Source organism: Fulmarus glacialis, unplaced genomic scaffold, assembly GCF_000690835.1.
Source record: "Fulmarus glacialis isolate BGI_N327 unplaced genomic scaffold, ASM69083v1 scaffold14435, whole genome shotgun sequence".
Classification (NCBI taxonomy): domain Eukaryota; kingdom Metazoa; phylum Chordata; class Aves; order Procellariiformes; family Procellariidae; genus Fulmarus; species Fulmarus glacialis.
In genome coordinates this window covers 14,811-38,910 of record NW_009211294.1, presented here as the reverse complement: position 1 = coordinate 38,910, position 24,100 = coordinate 14,811, and the positions used below count along the sequence as shown (strand labels likewise).

Here is a 24,100-nt window from a genome sequence, read left to right as displayed (position 1 = left end):
ACCCACATGCAACAACAGTTTCATGTTATTCTATATTGTTTGTTTACTTTCAGAATAAGGACAGGCAGATGTTTGTACTTCGTTATGTGTTTCCCCCTCCCATCCCCCCAATCTTTGTTTGATAATAAATATTCTTCACATGGGAGAAAGTATTTTTTCTGCTTCTCTTTCCCCAATTCTACATGCTTCGTAGGCTAGGAGGGGTGTTCTCTTTCTGGGTTAACACTGCTCTACTGAAAAATAAGCAGCTGGTGGTGCTGTAACCTTCCTATTCAAACTTGTTATTCAAACATGAGGGGGGAAAAAAAAAGAAGAGGGTAGGTAGTTGTTCAGAACAGTAAGTACAATGTTTCAGTAAGCTTTTCAAGGCTTTGTAAAAAAAAAAAAAAAAAAAAAAAGTCACCTGCGAATCAAACAGGGTCAAAGTACACGAATTACAATCCCTGTATAAGCTGTAAGATTGGCTATTTGAATAACAGCAAAAGTTGAGAGACGTTTTCTTCTGTAACTTAAAGATAATATTGCTTGACAGAGCAATAAGTTGCCCAGATGATTCCAGGTATGCTTTAGGCAGAAAACTGTTTATTAAAGGAAATAAACAACTCGGAGATGGAACTGACTTCTCAATATAGTTATGTAGAATTTTGTGTTTAGTTGATTTAAACACGTTCTATATTTAGGCAGCAAACGTTCTCAGCTCTTCAGTTTTGCTGTATTTGAATGTAGAAAGTCAAGTTATCTCTTCCCTGCAGCAGTTCAGGTAGGTGATCTGTATGTGTCCACCCTGCTGAGAGAGCATGTGTTTTTCAAGGCTGAAGGAAGGAGTACTTTGGAATGTAGTAAAATGATATTCAGATTCCTCAGATTCCTTTATGTTATCGGGCATGAGGACGCACGTTGTTGCTGCTGCCTGAATTCATGTAATAGCCACTTTTCCAAGTGGGTAAAATGCCACATCTCAGATTGCTTTTATGCATCCAAGAATTGGAGCACAAATGTGCCTCTTGCTGTCCTGCACACAGTGAGACGTGGTGGTACCCAGCCCTGACAATGCAGATAACTCTGCTCTTGTTATTTTCTGCATCCAGAGCTGTGCTGGGATTCCTCTTAAACCAAAAAAGGCCAAGAGGAAATGAAAAGCATTGTCTACTTGTTTTATCTTCCTCTGAAATGGAGGCAGTATAGCAAACGTCAATTGATGTTCAAGCTTAAAGGGGAACCTGAGCATCTCAGAAAACATTTCCATGTGACCTTTCTCCAACTGATTTTTTGACGGTGTTTTTCGTATTTGTCCATTTGTTCATTCATCTATTGATTGAAAGTCCTGATTTGTTATCATTCTAGTGTCAGCTAGTTCTGGGAACATTTATCTGAGTAATAGATAATTTCAGTTAAATATTACTTCTACTGTAGTATAAGTAGTGTTGAATAACTATTTCTGAAGCAGGTCCAGAAATGGATTTGATTTGCAAGATAGTCGTCTTCTTTCTGTTAGTCTCTCCCAGCCTTGGGATAGACGGGGAATTTGCTCAGAATTTTATCGCCATTGCTGGACCTCTACCCAGCGAGTTAATAAATAGATTGCATCTGCAGAACCAAGTCCTACCCAAGGAATATCAGGGCCCTGCCGTGGCTGAAGCCCATGATTACCTGTGCCGACAAGATCTTGTGGCTCCTGAGCTGCCTCAGTACTTCTCCCACCTTCGTGAGATCGGGGTGACGCATTACAAAGTCTTCCTGCCGTGGGCACGCATTCTTCCAAAGGGGAATGCCAGGAAGCCAGATGAAGCTCAAGTGCAGTGCTACCAGGAGCTGCTCGAGACCCTGGTTGCTGCAGACCTCAGGCCGGTGGTAGTTCTGCATCACCAGCGTGTCCCTAGTGCTGTGGCCGCGCAGACCATGGGTAGGAAAGCCGACGCTTTTGCTGACCTTTTTGTGGAATACACAGAGTTCAGCTTCCGTGTTTTTGGGGACCTGGTCGATGTGTGGCTCACCTTCAGTGACCTGCCGGAGGTCCTTAAAAGCCTGCCTTACGATGACCCCCAGTACCAAGCCCAGGCCCTAGCTGCCGCTCATGAAAGAGCTTACACTGTCTACCACGAGAAATACTCACCGATGGGTAAGGAGAATGGGGAGATATTTTTTTATATGACTTTTTCACAAATATTTTGTGGTGAGATCAAATGGCAACTGCTGCATGCAATCTCTGTGTGAATGTGCTATCAGTGCTCTCAGAATTACATAATCTTTGAGTAACAGGTCCCTTCAAATCCCTTATTCTGATAATTGTTTTATAATTTACTGGTAATTGCATTTGACTTGAAATGAAAGCCAAAATAGCTGGGAATAATATCTATGTGTACGTATGCATATTTATATTTAATCTTTTAAGCATCAGGGAAGTATTAAATAGCCTCTGGTTAATCTGAGCAGCAGAAACTAGTACTTCAAAACCAAATATTATAATACTTTTATATGCTTTTTCTCTAAGCGCTGTTGTCCATGTGCTCTTAATTTAAAGACCAGCAGATGCCCCCAATGAACTGTAGTCTCATACTGTTCATATACGAAACCTTAAAAGTGTTGTATAATAAAAGTGGGACTGAGACTTAGGAAGAATTTTTGATTCCTGCCCAGTCATCTCATTTTTAAAGCCTTATTACTTATTTCAATGTCATTGAAAACTGGGATTGCAATTGCTACCATTTCAGTTAAGAGAGGAAGGTCATGCCATCAGTCAGTGGCTGAGCTATAATCTCTTATATATATGATGAGTGCAGACTTTTTCATTAAGGCATGTTGTGTTCCTAAGGAATACAGCTTTGGAGGTCCAGATCTAGCTGAAGAATCAGGTCAAATTCAACTCTCACCCTTCCACACAGAAGGTGGAAATCTTTGCAAATGTATCGACAAAATCCACTTAAGCAAAACTGATCATGGTTTAAAATGACATTTCTCATTTTATCAAAGCGAAATGATTTTATTTAACTTTTAGAAGTTAAATACTCTTAAAACTTTTAAAAGTTAAATAAACCAACATGAAACAAAATACTTACTTTTTAGTGTAAAATGAAATTTAATTATCTCTATCAGTTACAAATTACTTTAAAATTACCCAAATCTAGTCTTATTCTATTTTTTCTTTGTATAATAACAAAGTCGTAATAATCAAGCTATTTTGTAGATAATAATGTATTTTTGTGTACCTCTTCCTGACCCAGAGAGGAAAGACTAAAAAATTCCTGAAATGTACCTCAAACCATGAAGAAACAAGGCATAAGAAGTCTCCTGTGAGATAATAATAGTGTGAGGAAGTCTGCAATGTCCTTTGTTTGACTTTCCTCATTGCAGACACTGGGGTTTTAAAGTAATTAAATCTTAACTCTACCTGTGTTACACAGAGCAAGAGAATTTCAACTCTTCTGTGATGGGTACCTGGGATTTTCTAAGCAGCTGTCCTCTTGGGTCTGCCTTCTTTGGCTTGGAATTTTTCTGTCCCAGGCAGACAACCAGTAGAGCTGGCTGAGTCATGTTTTTTCCAAATTATTAATTAATTTATTTATTTTTGATTCCTGCATTTGTCAGGAATACTTTGCAGTACAGTTCAGGCTATCTGGTGATAGCCCTTAGAAGCTGCCCAGCTTCCCTCCCTCATAATCCGTCCCCCCAAATTCCTGGCATCCCAGCATCTCAGCGGCATCCCAGCATCTCAGCAGCATCCAGCACAGAATGGATTTTAAAAAGTAACCACTGTAGAACCACCACAAAGGCATGAAAATTAAAGGTATTACTTATAATTATTCATGGAGTGGAAGGGCACCCCCTGGACAGCTGTATTCAGATCCACCTTCCTGCAAGCAATAGTGCTAGGATGTTTATGAGCTGTCATGATAAGATTTATTGACAAAGACTCCTTGAACTCTGCCTTTGAATTTCTATCTTCTTCAACTCTCTGTTGAAATCATAGTGGGTATTGTGAAATCAGATACCTAGGGCACTGCCCGATGATCCACATCTTCAAAAATTTCCAACTGATTTAAAAAAAACTGCAGTGAACTGAATTTTGTTGTTTGTCCTTAACATACTACTAATAGGCTGCCTCTTTTTTTTTCAAGGTGGAAAGCTGTCCATTGCTTTAGGAATGGATCATGTCTTGGATAGCACTTCATCAGAATTGCTTTCAGTTTCTCTTCAGGTAACACCTTAACAGAAATTATTTCCAAAATTATATGAATTTGATTTTATTTAACTTGATTTTTATGTACAGAATCAAGTGACTTGTTGCAAGTTAAATAAAATTTTAGCAAGTTGACCAATTGACCAATTTGGTAAATTTTACTTACTTCATTAGTCTGATCATGTGAAGCTCACTGATTTAAAAAATTACTTCAGCATTCTTTCTTGGCTAGTAAGCACTGATTAAGATATATGGAGAAATATTTGCTCTCATAATTGGCAATTTTAGCATGGGAATGAAATCATAATCATAGATAATCATAATTGTAATTAATCATAATCATAATTAATCATAGACTTCTTCAAGTCTTACTAATTAGAGAATCAACTGTAAATCATTAATATTAAATTCATAAAATACTCCTAGAATTTCCTTTAGCTGTTTAGATTTTACTTTGTTTAGAAGGAGAAACACAAAATGCATTTTCCCATGCTTAAATGATAAGGTGTCTGCAAAAAGTGTACCCATTGTTATTTTCTTTGCAAATCTACTTAATGGTTCACCAAATAAAAAAGATGATACTTTATTTTAAATAACCACTATTTAAAAAATCTGCTTATTATGTTAAAACACAGACGGAGCTGCGCTAAAAGTGATCTAGCTGCACGGGGATGGCACAACATGAGAACATAACCTCTACAAGATGGTGACATCCTTTCTGTAAAGACCAAACCCTCTGTTTAGTAGTTGTCTTCACCTAGAGCATGTTGATGTAGGATGTAGTGAACAAACAACAGTGAAGGGTTTTGGCTTGTGTTCACAATCCTTCGAAATTTAGTGATAGGGTAAGCAATATTGTAGGCATGGTATTTCAAGGATATAAGCAAGGTGTGGTTTGTAGGGAGAGGGAAGATGTTGTATTAGATGAGCTGACTAAACTAGAATAAAACCTTGGACTGGAAAACAAGCTGAAAGCTTATCAGGTTTTTTCCAACTTCATCAGCTGGTTTAATAAAAGAATACTATCTATTCCCTTGAACTTGATGACTTCGAGTGGGATAACGCTTGTAGTTTGGAATGATGTAAGATTTCTGAAGTGGTCTTTCCCCAAAGGATTGTTGATAAGGCCTGCCTGAACCACATAGTTGCAAAGGTTTCTCTGTCTGATTAATCATAGACTCCTTCAGTCTTACTACTTAAAGAATCAACTGTAAATCATTAATATTAAATTCATAAAATTCTCCTGGAATTTCCTTTAACTGTTTAGATTTTACCTTGTTTAGAAGGAGAGACAAAAAATGCATTTTCCCATTCAGTATCCAGTTTGTACTCATTATATAGTCCAGGGGTCCCATATAGCTGTATGGCTTCTTACTCCAGCAATGTATCTTTGTCAAATATTTTAGTTTTATATATTTTTAACATAATACCTGCAAAAAATGTGTTTTACTCCAGAATTATTCTTTTCCTTTTCTTGTTTCCAGGATTCGTTAGACTTTCTGTCTCTCAGCCTTCAGTACTCTTGTGGAAATGAAACAGATTTCTACAAGAAATTGAGTCAACTCCAGGTAACATTATGCACAGTGTTCAAAGCATAGCAGCAGACAACAGACCATAAATAGAAGGGGAATTTCATGTTTCTTGATGCGTGTCTAAACGATTCTGATTTGCTGTGACAGTTCAGACAACAGCTACACTAGGAAACAGCTGCATAGTGCTCACTTATTTTGCTGTTGTTATTCTGACTTAAAAACAGGTGTTCGAAAGTGCTGGAAAGGATCATCTTGGTCAGTCCTTATTATTGATGAGCACTGGAATGGTATAATTCTTTTGTCTAGAACTGAAAAACGTTCTCTCTCACATCCTAAGTGTTTGATAAGCTGTTAGGCTAATGACACTATTTTATTCTAGCATGTGTTCTGCAATTGTACTACCAAACTTCGCAACTCCTCATCAGTAGAGGTAGTGCTAGAAATGTCAATGAGGATGAGTTTGTGAAAGGATTAGATCACATGGCAGCAACAATGTCAGTGATGCTATAGGCTAGTACCTGATATTAAACCTTTGGTAGTGAATTGCATTCTTAAAATCTGTAAGACAAGAGTCATCCAGCAACTGAGTAGCAGAATAAGGAGCTACCCATGTGACTCATTCTCTTTAGGGTCCCAGCATGCTGCAGTTACTCTAAAAATCTGGAGTGGGCCATTTATGGCAACAGATCCTTACCAAGTAAGCTTTCAGAAAAGGACATAGTTCCTTGTGCCTTTTCAATGACAGGTCGAACACTGAAGGTGTCTGGGGTTTATGCTTTGATTTGCACTGGGCTTTTTTGGATCAGAGGAAAATAGTGGGTGGTTGTCGTGGTTTAACCTGGCAGGCAGCCAAATACCACGCAGCCGCTCACTCACTCGCCCCCCGGCCCCGCATTGGGACGGGGAAAGAATCGGAAGGGTAAGAGTGAGAAAAACTCGTAGGTTGAGATAAAGACAGTTTAATAGAAGAGAAAAGGGAAAATAATAATGATAATGATAAAATGTACAAAATAAGTGAGGCACAATGCAATTGCTCACCACCCGCGCTGACCGATAACCAGGTAGCGATCGGTACTTCCTGGATCACGCCTACCATTCATATACTGAGCATGACGTCACATGGTATGGAATACCCCATTAGCCAGCTGAGCTGACTGTCCTGATTATGTTCCTCCCATCTTGTGTACCCAGGTCAGTCAGTAGGCATGGGAGCTGTCCTTGGAGTAGGAGGGCACTTAGCAACAACTGAGAACATCAGTGTGTTATCAACATTCTCCTCATACTAAATCCAAAACACAGCACTAGGAAGAAATTTAACCCTATCCCAGCCGAAACCGGGACAGTGGTATTTAATGCTTACTCTGTTGATTTATGAATTTAACTTTGAAAAAATTTATCGCTGATTCTCAGTCTTCTAGGTATTTCCTATTCTGTGTTAAAAGAAACAAATGCCAAGAGCATGGTTATACTAGCTGGCTGATGCTTTTTTTCATACAAGTCTCTGACTTCTGGTTTTGCAGAATGTTTGGAAGGACATAGAGATCTTGGTTTTTAGTCTGAAGTTCCTTGATTGTGGTTCCATGGAAGAGAATCCTTTCATACCAGTAGCTGCCATTGTCACAGGTGAGTGACATATTTCAAGAATGAGGAGAGTTTTTTAGCTAAAATCTGCATGGCAAATTATAGAGGAAATTCAAAATTGTCCAGTCCAGAACGCTGCTATTAGATGAAATAACTTTATGGTTTCTTTCATAGCCGCCTTGGAAAATTAAGGGTGGATGGTGAGTGTTGAGGGAGGGGAAGAAGGAAATCTTCCCCAAGGTTTTTCATCATTTTCATCAGCCTCAAGTTGCACCAGGGGAGGTTTAGATTGGATCTTAGGAAAAATTTCTTCACCAAAAGCGTTGTCAAGCATTGGAACAGGCTGCCCAGGGAAGGGGTTGAGTCACCGTCCCTGGAGGTATTTAAAAGACGTGTAGATGTGGTGCTTAGGGACATGGTTTAGTGGTGGACTTGGCAGTGCTAGGTTAAGGTTGGACTTGATGATCTTAAAGGTCTTTTCCAACCTAAATAGTTCTATGATTCTATGATCATTTTTTAACATGAAATTGTAAATATCTAATAAAAACCCAACATACTCGATCTGAGAAAAATAGCTATTAGTTATGAAAAGCACCTTGTTTCTAAAGGTGTAATTGTATGTACAAGTAGTGTCGTGCAGTCCATGGCATCTAAGTTGTGACTAGGTCAATCACTTACCATTTGTTTGTTTTCAGCTATTAATAAAGAAGAGACACGTACGATTGGGTATGATGTTAATGAGTTCTTGGACTTCTCATCATCTCATGTTTTAAGGTACAGTTTTTGTCCCTTAAATCAGATACTATAATAAAATGGTGTCCTCTAGAAACCTATGTGCAGGCAGACGCAAGTCAGTTTTAGTGGTCAAGTCTGCTGTTAGTTGCTGAAAGGACTGGAAAGGAATGCCTTTCTGCTGAGCCCAGTCTCTTGCTATTACAGGCAATCCTCTATCCTACTATTGTAGGCAATGTAATCCTCTTCCACTCTCTCATCCTTGGTTATCCAGATTGCACCTTCAAGCCAATGGTAACAGGTACATTTTCCAAGCCTTCTGTTCTCTTCAAGAGCAAAATCGTTAAAAATAAATAAATAAATAAATAAATACAATAGAGGCTTTCATAGGAGAGAAGCCAATTGGGCCTATAGAAATGTAGGAGATATCATTGTGCAGGGAGATGCTAAGGATTACAGAAGCAGGATTGCTTAGTTTTAGCTTATCCTATGGGCACTCATGAGAGCAGTTGTAGCATGTGAAATTGCTATACACTGCAAGGATTTTGTTTGCACCTTTGATCTAGCTGTAATGAATTATGAGAATCTACCTACAAAGAAATGTATTAGATATATAGCTCTTGAGCTCCTCTGCAGTTAGCTCATTGCACTCCACCTTCATCTGCTAGGCAGTAGGTTGGATTGATCAGATGGCAAAGGAACTATACCCTAAGTGGCTTATACCCTAAGAATGGGAAGCAAACGATTCTTTTACCCTCCGTGTTTGCAAGTTCTGTGGCACTGGCATCCACCTTGGAGATTGTAACTTCTTTTTATTCTATTTCCAGCAAAACAAACGCTCTACGGGAGAATCCAGATGCTGTTCTTGCCCCTCGCTCCTCCTATCAAACAGTTTGGGAAACATTTGCTAACCAGTCTGAATTGGAGAGGGATTCTTTTCTGCAAGATGTTTTTCCAAGTGGTTTCCTCTGGGGCACATCCACAGGTGCCTTTAACATTGAAGGAGCTTGGGCAGAGGATGGGAAAGGAGAGAGCATCTGGGATCAGTTTGGGCATGCAGGTCATATCTACATGAACCAAACAGCAGACGTGGCGTGTGACAGCTACTATAAAACCAGCTATGATGTTTACCTACTTAGGGGTCTTCATCCCCAACTGTACAAATTTTCTGTATCCTGGTCTAGAATTTTCCCTGCTGGCACTGACGAGACCATCAGCTCCAAGGGTGTTGATTATTACAACCAATTAATTAATCGGTTGCTAGACTCTAACATTGAGCCCATGGTGACTTTGTTCCACTGGGACCTCCCACAAGCTCTTCAGGTTCTTGGTGGCTGGCAGAATGACAGTATTGTAGATGCTTTTGTAAACTATGCAGACTTCTGCTTTGCCACTTTCGGGGATCGGGTCAAGTTCTGGATTACTTTCCATGAGCCTTGGGTTATCAGCTACGCTGGCTATGGCACCGGAGAGCATCCTCCAGGAATCACTGACCCAGGAGTAGCATCTTACAAGGTAGAGACACGGGAATAACTAGGATCCTGCAGCTGCCATTGTTGTTGTATTGTTTTCTTCTGATGGTTTTGTACTTTAACTATGTTCAGGCCTAATGTGGCCTCTGAGACAACTATTTGCTTGTTGGATTTATGATACTTGAAAAAAAAAGGGTTAGTTAATGGGTGCTAGATGTCTTTATTTTATTTTTCTATTCCAAGAGCTGGTGTTGAGGGATAGCCAGATTCTTCTGCTTAATCCAAAACCTACTGCACTCTCTGGCTATGATTATTTGTTTTGTCAAGGTTTCTTGAGCAATAATCACATGGCAATAATCTCAGTGCTTAAGAGTTCTTGTGCAAAGCAGTGTGTCACATATTCCTCTGCTTTCTGCCCCCAGGTGGCTCACACAATTCTCAAGGCTCATGCCAAGGTCTGGCACCTGTATAATGACAAATACCGCTCTCAGCAACTGGGAAAGGTGGGTCTGGTGCTGAACTCGGATTGGGCTGAACCCAAGACCCCAACCAACTCTGAGGATGTGAGGGCATCTGAGAGGTATCTGCAGTTCATGCTTGGCTGGTTTGCTCACCCTATATTTGTTAATGGTGATTACCCAGATATCCTAAAGGCTCAGATCCAGGAAGTAAACCAACAGTGCTCCACAACAGTTGCACAGCTGCCTCTGTTTACAGAAGAGGAGAAGTCCTGGGTGAAAGGGACTGCAGATTTTTTTGGTCTTTCCCATTACACTTCCCGCCTGGTCAGTGCTGTGACTAATGGGACCTGCGCACCAAGCTACGAGAGCATTGGGAACTTCTCCTTGCACGTAGATCCTTCTTGGCCACAGACTGCCTCTTCTTGGATCCACGTGGTCCCTTGGGGATTAAGAAGGCTGCTCAAGTTTGTGTCCCAGGAATATACAGGGACAAAGATCCCAATTTACATAGCAGGAAATGGTATGCCGACAGAAGATACAGGGGATCTTATTAATGACACTCTGCGAGTGGATTATTTCCGCCGGTACATCAATGAGGCTCTAAAAGGTATGGAGAAATTTAATTATTTTTTTTTTTAATAATGGCAACTAGTTATTCTATCACTTCCATAGCGGTTAGCTTTAAAACATCACCACTTGCATAGTGATATGAGGTCAGCTGCCTATTGTATATGTAGTGTGACCTCATACACTTCAGCCTATTGGTGTCCAGATATGGAACTCTCCATTCTGTTTAGATATGGGAATAGGTTTTTCATATATATGGATTAATGTAGCCTGGACCCTAATGTCAGTCCCTCTGTCAGAACAGTGTTTATATACTTGAGCTCCCCTGAAGGTGATTTGCCTGCAGGCAGGCTCTTGCCTACAGAGATCTCATAGATCAGGACTGAACGATGTCTTTACTGATTAAAGAGATCTAACTGACAGCATCCTGTACCATTTCGGGTTAGAATTGTTAGGGAGATATTTATATCTTAGTTGTTTTGAGCAAGGTTCATGGTATGCCTGTATCTTTGCAAACTGCTTATCAATTGACGTAAAAATAATATTAGTCACTGAAGTTCTGGACAGATATAGAGATTTGAGATTTCAAATAGAGATTTGACTGACACTCTCTTGAGATACACAAATCAATACTGTCAGGGAAACTATATTAAATATGCTGTATTAAATATGTTGGTCATCAGCATACAGCATTTGATCTTCTTGACCTAGTTCTCAACATACTGATAGAAGTGTTAAAAGAGCTATGGAAAACACAATTTAGCATTGCTGTTATGCCTCAGCAGAAGTAAAGAAGATGGACTGCATATGGGAAGTGAACTTTTCTGAAAGGAGAGAGATTTAGTGCTTTTTTGTAGGCAATGTGAGGAAGGATGCTGGACTTGCCTCTGCTGGTATTGGATACGCTGTTCTCCTAAAAGAAACTCTCTTGTGGTCAGGAAAGATAGGCAAGCACTAAATACAATGTTTCAGTTTAACTATAGTATTAAATCTAAAAGAGCACCGTATAGATGAATTGTGCTTGAAATTGTGCTTGAAAACAAGAATACAGGGAAAGGGATACCAGTGGCACAAGTGTCCTGTACTCAAATATCTCTTGACTAGTATTTCTTTTCTCACGCATTTTTATCACTAAGCATTTGACCAGCTCCTAGTACATTGCTGACTATTTTTCTTGCCAGATACTCTCAATTGTTTGGGGTTTTTTTTTGCCTAAAAGACCATTCGTAGATGTTTGGCTTATCACAGTGTTACCCTCAGTTGACGTGCTTATATTGTGCTGTATTCAGAAAATGTTCAAATGAATAACAGTGTCTTGTACTGTTTCTGTTACAGCGGTAAAACTAGACACAGTTGATGTTCGGTCATATATTGCTCGGTCCCTGGTTGATGGCTTTGAAGGCCCAGTGGGGTACAGCCTAAAATTTGGGCTACATCATGTGAATTTTGAAGATAGCAACAGACCAAGGACTCCCAAGGCATCTGCTTATTTCTATTCTAGTGTTATTGAAAAGAATGGTTTCCCATCCAAAGTCTTGGACAGATTTTCTACGCCGGTGGTGTTTGACCTACCCATGCCATCAAAGTTACCGAATTTACCAGCATCAGAAGTTCCCTCCAAGGCAAAGGTGGTCTGGCAGAAGTTTTCATCTCAAACAGACTTTGAAAGGGACACATACTTTTATGGGACATTCCCAGAGGACTTTACATGGGGTGTGTCTTCTTCTGCCTACCAGGTAGAGGGAGGCTGGGATGCTGATGGCAAAGGACCCAGCATTTGGGATAACTTCACCCATGTCCCAGGGAATATAAAAAATAATGATACTGGAGATATAGCTTGTGATAGCTACAACAAGGTGGAGGAAGATATTTACCTGCTGAGAGCCTTAGGGGTAAAGAACTATCATTTCTCCCTGTCCTGGTCTCGAATCTTCCCCAGCGGAAGGAACAACTCAATAAACAGCCATGGAGTTGACTACTATAACCGTCTCATTGATGGATTGGTTGCAAACAACATCACTCCAATCGTCACTCTCTACCACTGGGACCTGCCACAAGCTCTCCAGGACATTGGTGGCTGGGAGAGCAGCACGCTGATTGACCTGTTTGACAGTTTTGCTGACTTCTGTTTCCAGACCTTTGGGGACAGGGTGAAGTTCTGGATTACATTCAATGAACCCCAAGTCATTGCCTGGGTTGGCTATGGCACTGGGGCATTTCCACCCAGTGTCAATGACCCTGGCAGTGCTCCCTACAGGGTTGCTCACATCTTACTGAAAGCTCACGCCCGGGTCTACCACACATATGATGACAAATACAGAACGAGTCAGGGAGGGGTCATTGCTCTGTGTCCCAACATTGACTGGGTTGAGCCGAAGACACCAAGCGACCCCAGGGACATAGAAGCTGCAGACAGGTACCTGCAGTTTTTGGTGGGGTGGTTTACACACCCGGTTTTCAAAAATGGGGACTACCCCGAGGTCATGAAGTGGAAAGTTGGGAACAGGAGTGAGCTCCAGAACCTGCCGTTGTCTCGCCTACCAGTTTTCACAGCGGAGGAGCGTGAATACATCAGCGGCACAGCAGATGTTTTCTGCTTCAACACCTACACCTCCAAAATTGTAACCCATGCAACGACCCGGTTGAGCCCCTTCTCTTATGAGTATGACCAGGAAGTTTTAACAAAGGTTGACAGCTCCTGGCCTTCCTCAGCTATTGCTGACCATCGGGCTGTTGCCTGGGGGCTGCGGAGGCTACTGAACTGGATCAAAGAAGAATATGGAAATCCCCCAATATACATAATTAAGAATGGGGTGGGGATAAAAACCAAATCGGATGTTGATGACAATACCAGGATATTTTACTACAAAACATACATTGATGAAGCTTTAAAAGGTACCAGTGTTTGCTTTTGTCCTGTTGGTGTTGTGTGTCTCCTCCCTAGATTCCTGGTTACTTTCTTCCTCTGAGGAGTAGTTTTTAAAGCCAATTGATATTGGTTTTCAAATATTCTGAACACAATATAAACATAATGTTTCTTTTTATGATCTCCTTTACATGGCCGTTTGTACTCTGTATCCTCTAACTATGAAGAGTCTCTTACGATCTTAGTTGTCCGGTGCCAGCTTTATGAAGCTTGAAGTGTGTATGTGCTTGCATGTGAATTCCTTGTGGTTCATATAATGCGTGATTATACAACTGATGCCCTTCTATTTGTTTCTGGTCTTTCAGCTTACAAGTTGGATGGCGTTAATCTGAGAGGATACAACGCTTGGTCTTTTATGGATACCTTTGAATGGTTGAATGGTTATGATCCAAGATTTGGATTGCACCAGGTTGATTTTCACAATCCCAACAGGCCAAGAACCCCAAAGCGCTCTGCTGTGTACTATGCAGAAATCATCCGCAATAATGGTATCCCGTTGCCAAAAGAAGACGAATTTTTATATGGAGAGTTTCCAAAGAACTTTTGGTGGAGCGTAGCAACTTCAGCATATCAGGTTAGGAAACCGAGATGGACTCTTAAAGTACCTGTGGACAGTCAATTCATTTTGGATGAGACACCTACAGCTTTTGTAACATTAGGTTTTATCGTAATTGAGGGTTAGTGTAACAACTGCAGTAAAAGGGTGGAGCTTGGAGATATTTAAGGGCATGGTTATACCACAGGAATTGAAACAGCAGCATGGGCTTCACAAGAGCCAGCCAACATGGGGCAGCAGGTGAACTGAAACAATACCTGTTCTGTGACATTGTACTTTGCTTATAGGTCTTGCCTTGAGGCCCAAGAGGTCTTACTAGGCACAGCAAAAACATTGCTATTTCTTGTCTTAAGCTGATAAGTCAAAATATTGTATGGTGCCCCAAAGACTAATAGGCTGAATTCTTTGCTAGGCCAAGACCTAAATTTGGGGTTTACTAACAATTCCCCCTCCCCATCTTCAATTACAGATTGAGGGAGGATGGAGAGCAGATGGGAAAGGACTTAGCATTTGGGATCAATTTTCTCACACTCCCTTGAAAATCAGCAATGATGACACTGGAGACGTAGCTTGTGACAGCTACCACAAGATCGAGGAGGATGTGGAAATGCTGAAAAGCCTCGGGGTGTCTCACTATCGCTTTTCAATCTCCTGGTCCCGCGTTCTCCCAGATGGGACCACCAGATACATCAATGAAATGGGACTGAACTACTATGAAAGGCTTATCGATGCTCTTCTGGCAGCTAACATTATGCCTCAGGTAACTAAACCCGGTAACTTTCAGGTAACTGAAAAATAGCAGAACCCAAGTCTGATGCTCAGAGCACATGTGTGTGTTTCCATCCACGCCCTCCTCCACAGAGAAATTGTTTTTCATTGTGTTCCGCAAGGAAACATGATTTTTGCATAAGCAGATGAACTGGGAATATGATGATGTTTTAGAAATTACTACCCAGAAAGATCATGGTAACCTTATTGTTGGCTGTTTCCAATTACCTTCTCACCCCTCACGTGCTTGGAAGTCGATTCCACAAGGACCTACTCAGTGATCTTTCCAGAGACTGAGGTGAGGCCGACCAAGCTGTAGTTCCCAGGATCCTCCTTCTTGCCTTTCTTGGAGATGGGTGTAACATTATTCTTTTCTCAGGAGTCAGGAAGCTCCATTGATCGGCATGGTTTGTCACATATGATGGACAGTGACCTCACCACTGCATCAATCAGCTCTTTCAGCACTGTCGGGTGAATCTGACCTGTCTCCATAGACTTGGACACACGTAGCTTTTTTCTGTATACTGCTGGCTGTCCCTTTCCACCCCAAACCATGCTGGTACACACAGAGGTCTGGGAGCAGTGCTTACTGCTGGAGACCAAAGCAAGAAGGTTGTTGAGCAGTGTCCATCACTAGGCAGTTTTCCTCCACTCAGCAGCTCATCCCTGCTTTCTCTGAACTTCTTTTTGCTGACAGTGTACTTGCAGAATTGGGAAGGCGTTAGCTTTTCTGATTTCCTTGTTTTCTTCATTGTCTGCACTTGTTCCCACTTTTTAGATGATTGCTTTTTTCAGTTATAGCTCATTAAGAAACTCCTTGCTTAGCCAAGCAGGCTCTGGTAAGTTTGAATATTTGGGTTCCTTGCTGGGAGTGTCATGGTTAATACATGACCTGCAAAGTTAAGTTGTAGATGTGATGTAACCATAATGGGACAGTCCCTCCAAATGTCAGTTTAATGCAGAAATTAGTGACTTTTATAAGAACTGAGTACCTAAACCAACACTGTTAGGAAGTGCTTGGGAAAAGACTAAGTTATAAAAAGTGTATTTAAAGATGGTTCTTCAGATGTCTATTACCTATCCTTGTCCTACTTACAAGTAGGATAAATAAGTGTAAGAGTACAGATAATTACATATATTTTTGTTGCGTAGAACTGTTTTATTGATTTCTTCATAGTTTTGCCATGTAGCTATTCTCTCTGTTATTGAAACACCTTTTCCTTTGTTTTGGCCACTGCATTCTGACAGATGGACTCCCCAGGAAGGAAGGTGGCCAAGATTTCTGCCTCGGTAGCCGCTGATCATGAGGGCGAGCCCTGGCCTGTGTAGGGAGTACACATGGCTGCACCAAACATGCATACATGCCCACCATACTGGGGCAATACGGGAATATCTACACAAGCATCAGATCATGCCTGAGCAAACCTGTGCCTTCATGGCGTTGCTCTAGACTGGTCCAACGTATGTACCAGCCCGAACAGGTGTTTCATTGGACTGTACGTCATCTGGGAGTCAGTGCAAGCGCAGCAGCTCTTGACTGACGAGTTCTTGCTACAAGGTTGTGGTGGTTTTTGGTAAAAGCTTCATCTTCACCATCAGACAGTCCCTAGAGTTTGAGTCATTTCCCCATGTCCTAAAGAATCTGAAACACTGTCGAAAAGGTATTTTATTTGAGTGCACGAGTGATCGCTACAAACTCAAACACCGTTAGGAACAGTAGTTGCAGATCAAAGCAGAGTTTATTTATATTCATAAATGAGGCTGGATTATTATCCTTATTTCTGAAAGTGAGTAAGTGACTTGTTGAGTCCTTTCTCTTGCTGTGTTTCCCCACAGGTAACTCTCTATCATTGGGACCTCCCACAGGCGCTGCAGAATGTCGGTGGGTGGGAGAATGATACTATAGTTCAGAGGTTTAAGGAATATGCTGAGCTCCTTTTCCAGAGACTGGGAGATAAAGTGAAATTTTGGATAACCCTCAACGAACCCTATAACACCGCATATCTTGGCTATGGCGTTGGCACAGCTGCTCCAGGTAAGACTGCTAGGCATAACCTCAGAGCCTTTGCAGCACTGTGGGCACAACTCTGTTTTATGCTGCAGCAGAGTAGATGCTAGGAGCTTGCAAAGGTAGAGCAAGGAAGTTGGTGTGGTGGGGATAAATGGGGTTTGGACTGCCATGGGGTGGTGAACAGGTCCTTCTTTCACTTTGCCTGTCCCCTCCAAGACCCATCTGCCTTCTTCCACCCCTCTAACCCACCCCTCCTCTGCAACCTCCAGATCCGGATTACACTTGCTGCCTGGAGCAGACCCCATTTCCAGAGCAGCTCCAGCAACCATGGAGAAGGGTTAGAGCTGGAGGAGGGCCAAGCCCAGCTGTAGGGTAGAAGCAGGGGAAGGGCAGGGATGGGAGCTGGCCTGAGCACGCAGCTTTCTGCTCTCCATACTGGCGGCAGCAGCCTGTTGCCGGGGCTGGCAGCCCTGCATGGGCAGAGAGCTGAGCCAGCCCGTGTCCCACCGCAGGGGGAGGAGGGAGTAATGTGGGGTCCCACACAGCCTGCCCACTGCAGCTGCACCTTCAGCTGTCTCTGCTGAAGCAGCGATCTCAGCCCAGGGCTGGGCCCGAGGGCACCAGGTGCCGCACGTTTATTCATTTACCAGCAGGCAGTTCTGGGTGTCCTGGGTGTTGTGTTAACCTGGGAACAGCCGATGAGAAAGCTGGGAACTGCTGCTCCACTGCCTGTGCTGTCACTGTCTCTGCAGGCATCTCTGTTCGGCCAGGGCAAGCCCCTTACATGGTGGGGCACAACTTAATAAAGGCCCACGCAGAAGCCTGGCACCTCTACAATGAGACCTACCGGCCAAAACAAGGCGGATTAATCTCTATCACCATCAACTCTGACTGGGCAGAACCAAGGAACCCACACAACCAGGAGGACATCAGTGCTGCCAGTCGATTCTTGCAGGTACAGAGACACACGGTCACAGCTCTCCTGGCTGCTCCTGGGTTTGTTCATGGTGGCACCCCCATCCTGGGTGCTGGACATGCCCCAAACCCAGGTCAGCATCTCACCATGCCAGCATGAAAAACCCTGAGCCAGAAGTATCACTGCAAGGAAATGTATCACCCTTTTCTGGTGGCTGATCAAGTATGTAACAGAAATGAGACAAAATATGATTGCAGTGCCAAAAGCTTATTAAATTTGCTGCCATTAAATGGGTATCCCTGCATATCTCCATGTGCCTGTTCATTATAAATTCAGGTACTACATACAAAGCAGCACATGAAGAGGAATGGTTAAATCCCTTGTTTTGATACATAATTTATCCTTCTCCCTTATTTCCTGGCTTAGTTTTTTCTAGGTTGGTTTGCTCATCCCATTTTCAAAAATGGCGATTATAACGAAGTGATGAAAACAAGGATTCGGGAACGCAGTCTGGCTCAGGGTCTGAACCGGTCCCGGTAAGAGCCCAGGCACATATTTGCTTTTGTTTTACTTGCTGTGCTGAAACCTGCTTTTCTGAAAGAAGTGCTAAATTTCAATGATTCTGTTGCAATGTTACTGTAGAAAATCTTACTGTATCCTCGCAGAAAAACTCTAGTGTACATTTTGCCTGTTCCCTGTCTTTACCTGTCTTGCGAACTAAATTTACTAATACAACATATCTTTGGGGGTAGTAAGTTGGCAGCTCAGAGTGATATAGTAAATGCTCTGCATTAGACGCAGTGCTTTACCTGGCCCTGGTAAACGTGTTTTAACTGTTCTTAAAATGATGTCCTGAACTCAAGCACTGAGAACTCATTGGTGCCTCTGAATTATGTTTCCTGTTTTCCATTCCCATTAATTACTCTTAACCCTATTGTGCTAGCAGTGCTCCATCATGAATGTTTTTCCTTTTCTCTCCCTTTTTAAAAGGAAAGAACTTTTTTCCCTTCTTCACTTTAATAGCAATTTGATGGGGTATATTAGATCTGGGGCTATTCCTGATCATTCCTCTCTGAAAATGTGAAAGACCACTTGTTTTGAAATGAGGGAGATGGTGGAAGAGTTGGTGTGTGCTCTGCGGAAAAGGCAGGTCTTTTCCAAGATTTGAGTTACGCTTTTGTATGTGCCTAAAACACTCACATTCTTGAGCACTTCTTTTGACACGTTATTGCTCCTCTGGCAGTTGCTGCCATTAATAAGACAGCAAAGTCACTGTGCGTTGCTTTATGAGGTAATGTGCCCAAGCATCTCAATCTGGGGAAGAAGTCCTGTCCTAAGTCTAAGACTGCAAACTCTCAAGCCTCACCGAATTGCCAGGAGCACTGCCTGCATTTTCAGCAGGGGGTCACCTAGGGACCTAATTCCCAGGAGAATTTTCTCCCTCTTCGGGCTGAAAGAGAGCTGAAACCTCGCTCCTTGCTCCAGGGTACCCTGGATGTCCCTGACTCTGTTTCGTGTTCTGTGTAGACTGTGTAGGGCTGCAGATCCCAAAGAGGGATGTTCTTCTCTGAGGAGGCCTCCCTTTTGAAGGGAACCAAGCACTTTGGGATTAAATGGTAGAGTCCACGCGTAGAGGCTAGTTCCCAGTTTCTCCTGGGTTTTCCCGTGTTCCTCTGGAAGGATTGTGGTACCTCCCCTTGTGCTTGTGGTGCTGGTACCAGGGATATCAGCATTACACAAGGAGTGTATTCAAAGTGTGGATCTTGGGGAGAAAGCTCAGAAGTTTTTCTTGTTTCTCATGTAGAAGCCAGAGTTTATGAGACAACCCCGTATTAGCCTCTGCCATGACCTACCAAGTGCTGCTACTGCCACACAGAGCAGAGCTCCTCTTGTAGCAGATGCCTGCTCCCCTCCTGTTGTGAAGCACATCTTAGCACAGATGGCTGGCTGCACCTTCAGTGCGTGCAAGCAGGAGTACAGTGTTTTGAGGGGGCTCGTGAAGCTCCCCTGAGCGAGGACAGGACCCCTGCGCATCACTGGCTGCTAGGAGGCACCGTTTCATGCTTCCCTCTGGCACAGCTAAGTCAGTCATGCTCTTGCAGGATGGCGGGGTGAGACAGGTCACACACAAACACTGCAGCTTTGGATCTCCACAGGGTTGTGATAAGCACATAACAACCAAAATGGGTGTTACCAGTTCCTCCCAACACATTCCTGACGAGGCAAACACTGTTTCCTGTCTTATAATGGTCAAACTTCTTGTTTGACCATGACCAGGACCTCTAGTCATCAGGTGTCTCTGTTCTGGTTGGTGGAAGATCTTGGAGAAAGTTAGCGCAGGCAGCATGAATGGCATATACTAGCAAAAGCTTAGTTTAGTTTATACAATTGGATTGGGGAGGGGTGGAAGCAAAAGAAGGGGAAATCCTGAGAAGAGTTACATTTTGAGGGGTTTATGCTTTGCTCTGTTTTCTATTGCAGACTTCCAGAATTTACTGAAAGTGAAAAGCAAAGAATTAAAGGCACATATGACTACTTTGGTTTAAATCATTATACTACAGTTTTAACATACAACGTAAACTATCCTGCTGGTGTTCTGTCGTATGACTCTGATAGGTAAGAGATGAATTTAAACTATTGGTCAAGTAAAATATGTGCACCTGGAGCCCGGGCCAACTGAGCAATGTAAACTGATAGCAAATAAAGCCATGAGACAGGTATTTTAAGCTGTTATAACCAATACTAGGGAAAATATCCCCAAACAGTACCTGTGGTGCTGTTATTTTCAGCGAAGTCCAGCAAAAGCCCTTTTTTTACAGACCTGATGATAAATGTGAATGTTTAAAACAGAACAAAGAAAATTAGAAAATCTACTAAAGGAAGGAATCTGCACTTGTGAGTCTCCCAGTGGTTTGGGATCAGCTGTAAACAGTATTTATCCTATTTCCTGCTGTTTGAACTGCTAGATTATCCTGGTTTATGGATACTGCTCCATTTGCCGTTAAACAGTTGTTAGTTCCCTCACCACATCAGGTAAATGTAAGTTCAAAGCCTAAATAGCTAAATGACTTCATGGTTAAGTATACATAAGCCAAGATTTTTATTTAGATGCCAATTTCTTTCTCCAGCTTCAAAAGATAAACAATAGGAGCTTACTAGTTTTCTGATGAGAATTAAGGTAATGGTGGGACCACACACAGGGCTGAACATAGGCTGTTTTCCGAAACATTTCCACAGAGAATATATGAAATGATTACAATTTCCCTTTGCTGCTGCATCCCAACCCCTAGTTAGCCCTGTAGAAGGACACTGGGCTCAGTCTTGCATTCCTGGACATAGGTGTAAATGGCAATTTTGTGTGCTCAAGCACTGCATTATACGTTGAACAGTAGAAATGGCGTCACAGGACAAAGATTTGGAGCTAACATCACATCCTCAGCCATAGTTGATTTAAGCAGAATACAATTGTAAAGCAAACTATGAGGAAGTGTTTTCTAGAGGCTTGTGAGCCCCAGCACCACCTCAGCCCACTGTGCTTTCGCCAGCTTGCCACAACGTCACCTCTGGCTCAGTTTTCCGCAGAGCTCGGCACTGTGTTTCTCAGCCCCGCAGCGACGAGGTGCCAGGCAGAGCGGCAGGCACTTGGGACTTGTCCCTTGATCAGCGTGTCCTCCTCCGCAGGGGTGTAGCTTCAGTAACCGACCGCAGCTGGCTGAACTCTGGTTCCTTCTGGCTAAAGGTAACACCCTTTGGTTTCCGAAAGCTCCTGAGATGGATAAAGGAAGAGTACAACAACCCTCCCATTTACGTGACTGAAAACGGGATCTCGGAAAGGGGAGCCTTTGACTTCAATGACACTTGGCGAACTCATTACTATCGGACCTATGTTAACGAAGCACTGAAAGGTAAGAGTGATTATTTAAATCTGCTCATCCAAATCTCTAGCATGCGGCAGTGTCTTGCCACAAAACTGATGTGTACAAAGCAAGTTGTGAAGAGCTGAAAGACCACTGCCACCACACTTGCAAGTTGCACACCTACATAGGTTTACTCTGTATCCACTTCCGAGAGCCTCTGGGTTTAGCAGGAACCGCCCATGGATAGCCCGACTTTGCAGGGAAAGGTGATCTAGGGGAAGAACAAACCCTGGGTGTAGTAGGGTAACTGCAGCTTCCTTGTATAGCTGCATCTGCCAGGAGAAGGTTCCACTGCTTGATGGGTAATTGTTATGAATAACTATTTTGACTTCTAGTTTGACTACTGCTGTGTCTAGAAACTGCATCTTTAAAAAAATTAAAAAAAAAAAAAACAACCCAAACTGGTTTCAATTACAGCAGTGGTCAAGCAATATCAGGGAAGGGCTTTTTCAGTTTGTTTTTCTGATGTACTGGGAGCCGCCAGCCAGATGTTCACAAAGTGCTCGTTTACTTCTTCTTAGCAGCGAGGCCCCACAAGCACTTGTTTAAGCAACGGTTGCGTGTTGATGGCTTTTCTTCTCTGTTCCTAAACCTTTGCTTATTGGACAAAAGCTTTGCTTTTTGGAGCGGAGCAAAGCAGTCTCCAATACTGGCAGGCTGACTGAGCTACCCTGGTTGCTCGTCAGCTGTAACTTGGCAGCTGAAACTACCTGAAAGCAACTGAGCTGAGGCAACATGCGAGAGAGGTGGGAACGGGGAGACGCAGAACCAGTGAGGCCAGCGTGGCAATAACGTCACTGCGCTGGGCACCCTGTCGCTGTGTGGTGTCCTGGAGCATCTTTGTGCCACTGCTGGCCTACTGGTGACACCTCCTGTCACCCGGCTGCACAACTGACCTGTTCTGTCTGGTCCTGGTAACAGCCGTTGTGCTCGACGGTGTCGACTTACGAGGCTACACCGCGTGGACGCTGATGGACAACTTCGAGTGGGCAGTGGGCTTTGACGAAAGGTTTGGGTTCTATCACGTGAATTTCACAGACCCCAACTTGCCACGGCGCCCCAAGGCCTCTGCCCGGTATTACTCGCAGATCATAAACTGCAACGGGTTTCCAGACCCAGCAACGGGCCCACATCCCTGTCTGGAACTGGAGCCTGAAGGTAAGTGACGCAGCAGCCATCGTGCTTGTGTGTCCACTTCTGATCCTAATCCCAAAAGATTTCTAGAATCTATAGTCTTTAAAGACACCACCATTTTCTGCAATATTCTTTCTAAGGGCTCCAGTAGTGCACTGACTAGTCATCAATCTTTGTTATGACTGAAGACATTCATGTGGAATTATGTCACTTCTGTATGCAAAACCAGAACAATGACTGAGTTTTGTGCGATAGCACCTTGATACATGCCTGTCTCCAAAATGCAGCAAAAACGTTATTCCATTCTACTTTTTTCTGATTAACAGAACTGCCTAAGATGTTTTCCAAACCACACACATTCAGTATTCCCACATCACTTTTTCTAAACAATTTTGAATACTTTATACAAATCAGTGTTTTGGGTAAGCCTTTGGAAAATACTGATTCTTCTGTCATTTACGTTCCCTGAACTAAAGGAGTACATTGAACAGCAACCATCATTAGTGTGGGGTTTCTCGTTTTTATCAGCTTTTTGGGATGACCATGGCTGCCAGAGAATACTTGCCGCTCCTGGAGTCTCAATAATTGCACTATCAGCCTCAGTTGTGCCTTCACTGTGAGCTAGAACTGTGTCAATCGCTGATCCCACAGAATTACGGCGACTGCCCGAGTACTGAATAGCAACGCTGAAAGCCTTGTCGAGGCAGGAAGCAGCAACGCACACACGCACATGAAAGCGTTCACCCGGGCTTGTGTGTACTAATACTTTCTTATTCTTTTCCCATGGACAGTGACACCAACAGACGCCACACCAGGACCGGCTGACAGCGTGCGCTTTTTGGGATTAGATTTAACATCACAAAACGCAGAAATAGCACTGTATGTGCTTTTTGCTCTTTCTGCAGTTGGAGCATTGGGCTTGGCTCTTTTTGCATATATGTATGGAAAATTATCCAAAAGATCCCATAAACAATCATACATGGAATTCAGTAAACTGTAAAGTTTCCGCTTGCTGAAGTGTTGGTTTGGTTTGGTTTTTATAAAAAAAGGCCTATAGCACCAGGAAAAGAAACCTAGCGCTTGTACTGCTGCCACTTTGTGTCTTGCCTTAGAGATAGCTCCCCATCATTTTGTTGATTGCTTACCAACTTTAAAATACAAAGGAAATTTTTTTTCCCATGTTAACTGTCTCTTTTCTCCCCAGGCATTATTGATTTGATTTCTTAAAGACAAGAGTAAAATTGCTTGTTCCTATCCTACTTGAACTTTCATCTGTTCTTGCTTCATCATCTCCCCTTGGGTGACACAGGTCTCTTCACAAGGGATCTGAGAGCATCCCCTAGAAACCCT

General features: G+C 42.7%; 1 protein-coding gene across 1 annotated transcript; it reads left to right on the top strand.

Moving 5' to 3' along the window:
- The first annotated feature begins 1,455 nt into the window (after nucleotides 1-1,455).
- LCT (lactase) lies at nucleotides 1,456-23,750 on the top strand. The gene is made up of 17 exons (XM_009577498.1): nucleotides 1,456-2,119; nucleotides 4,116-4,195; nucleotides 5,662-5,745; nucleotides 7,230-7,332; nucleotides 7,956-8,064; nucleotides 8,850-9,537; nucleotides 9,917-10,562; nucleotides 11,858-13,417; nucleotides 13,754-14,022; nucleotides 14,474-14,764; nucleotides 16,609-16,807; nucleotides 17,536-17,738; nucleotides 18,126-18,235; nucleotides 20,181-20,315; nucleotides 21,381-21,604; nucleotides 22,538-22,774; nucleotides 23,542-23,750. The coding sequence occupies exons 1-17, from the start codon at nucleotides 1,456-1,458 to the stop codon at nucleotides 23,748-23,750; spliced, it is 5,811 nt and encodes a 1,936-aa protein (XP_009575793.1).
- Nucleotides 23,751-24,100: the final 350 nt, after the last annotated feature.

Bases quoted from the DNA above. Each gene is read 5' to 3' on its own strand.
- LCT (XM_009577498.1), top strand. From the start codon at position 1,456: ATGGATTTGATTTGCAAGATAGTCGTCTTCTTTCTGTTAGTCTCTCCC. The intron at 14,765-16,608 runs GTAACTAAACCC...GTTTCCCCACAG, and splicing joins CAGCTAACATTATGCCTCAG to GTAACTCTCTATCATTGGGA. The intron at 22,775-23,541 runs GTAAGTGACGCA...TCCCATGGACAG, and splicing joins TCTGGAACTGGAGCCTGAAG to TGACACCAACAGACGCCACA.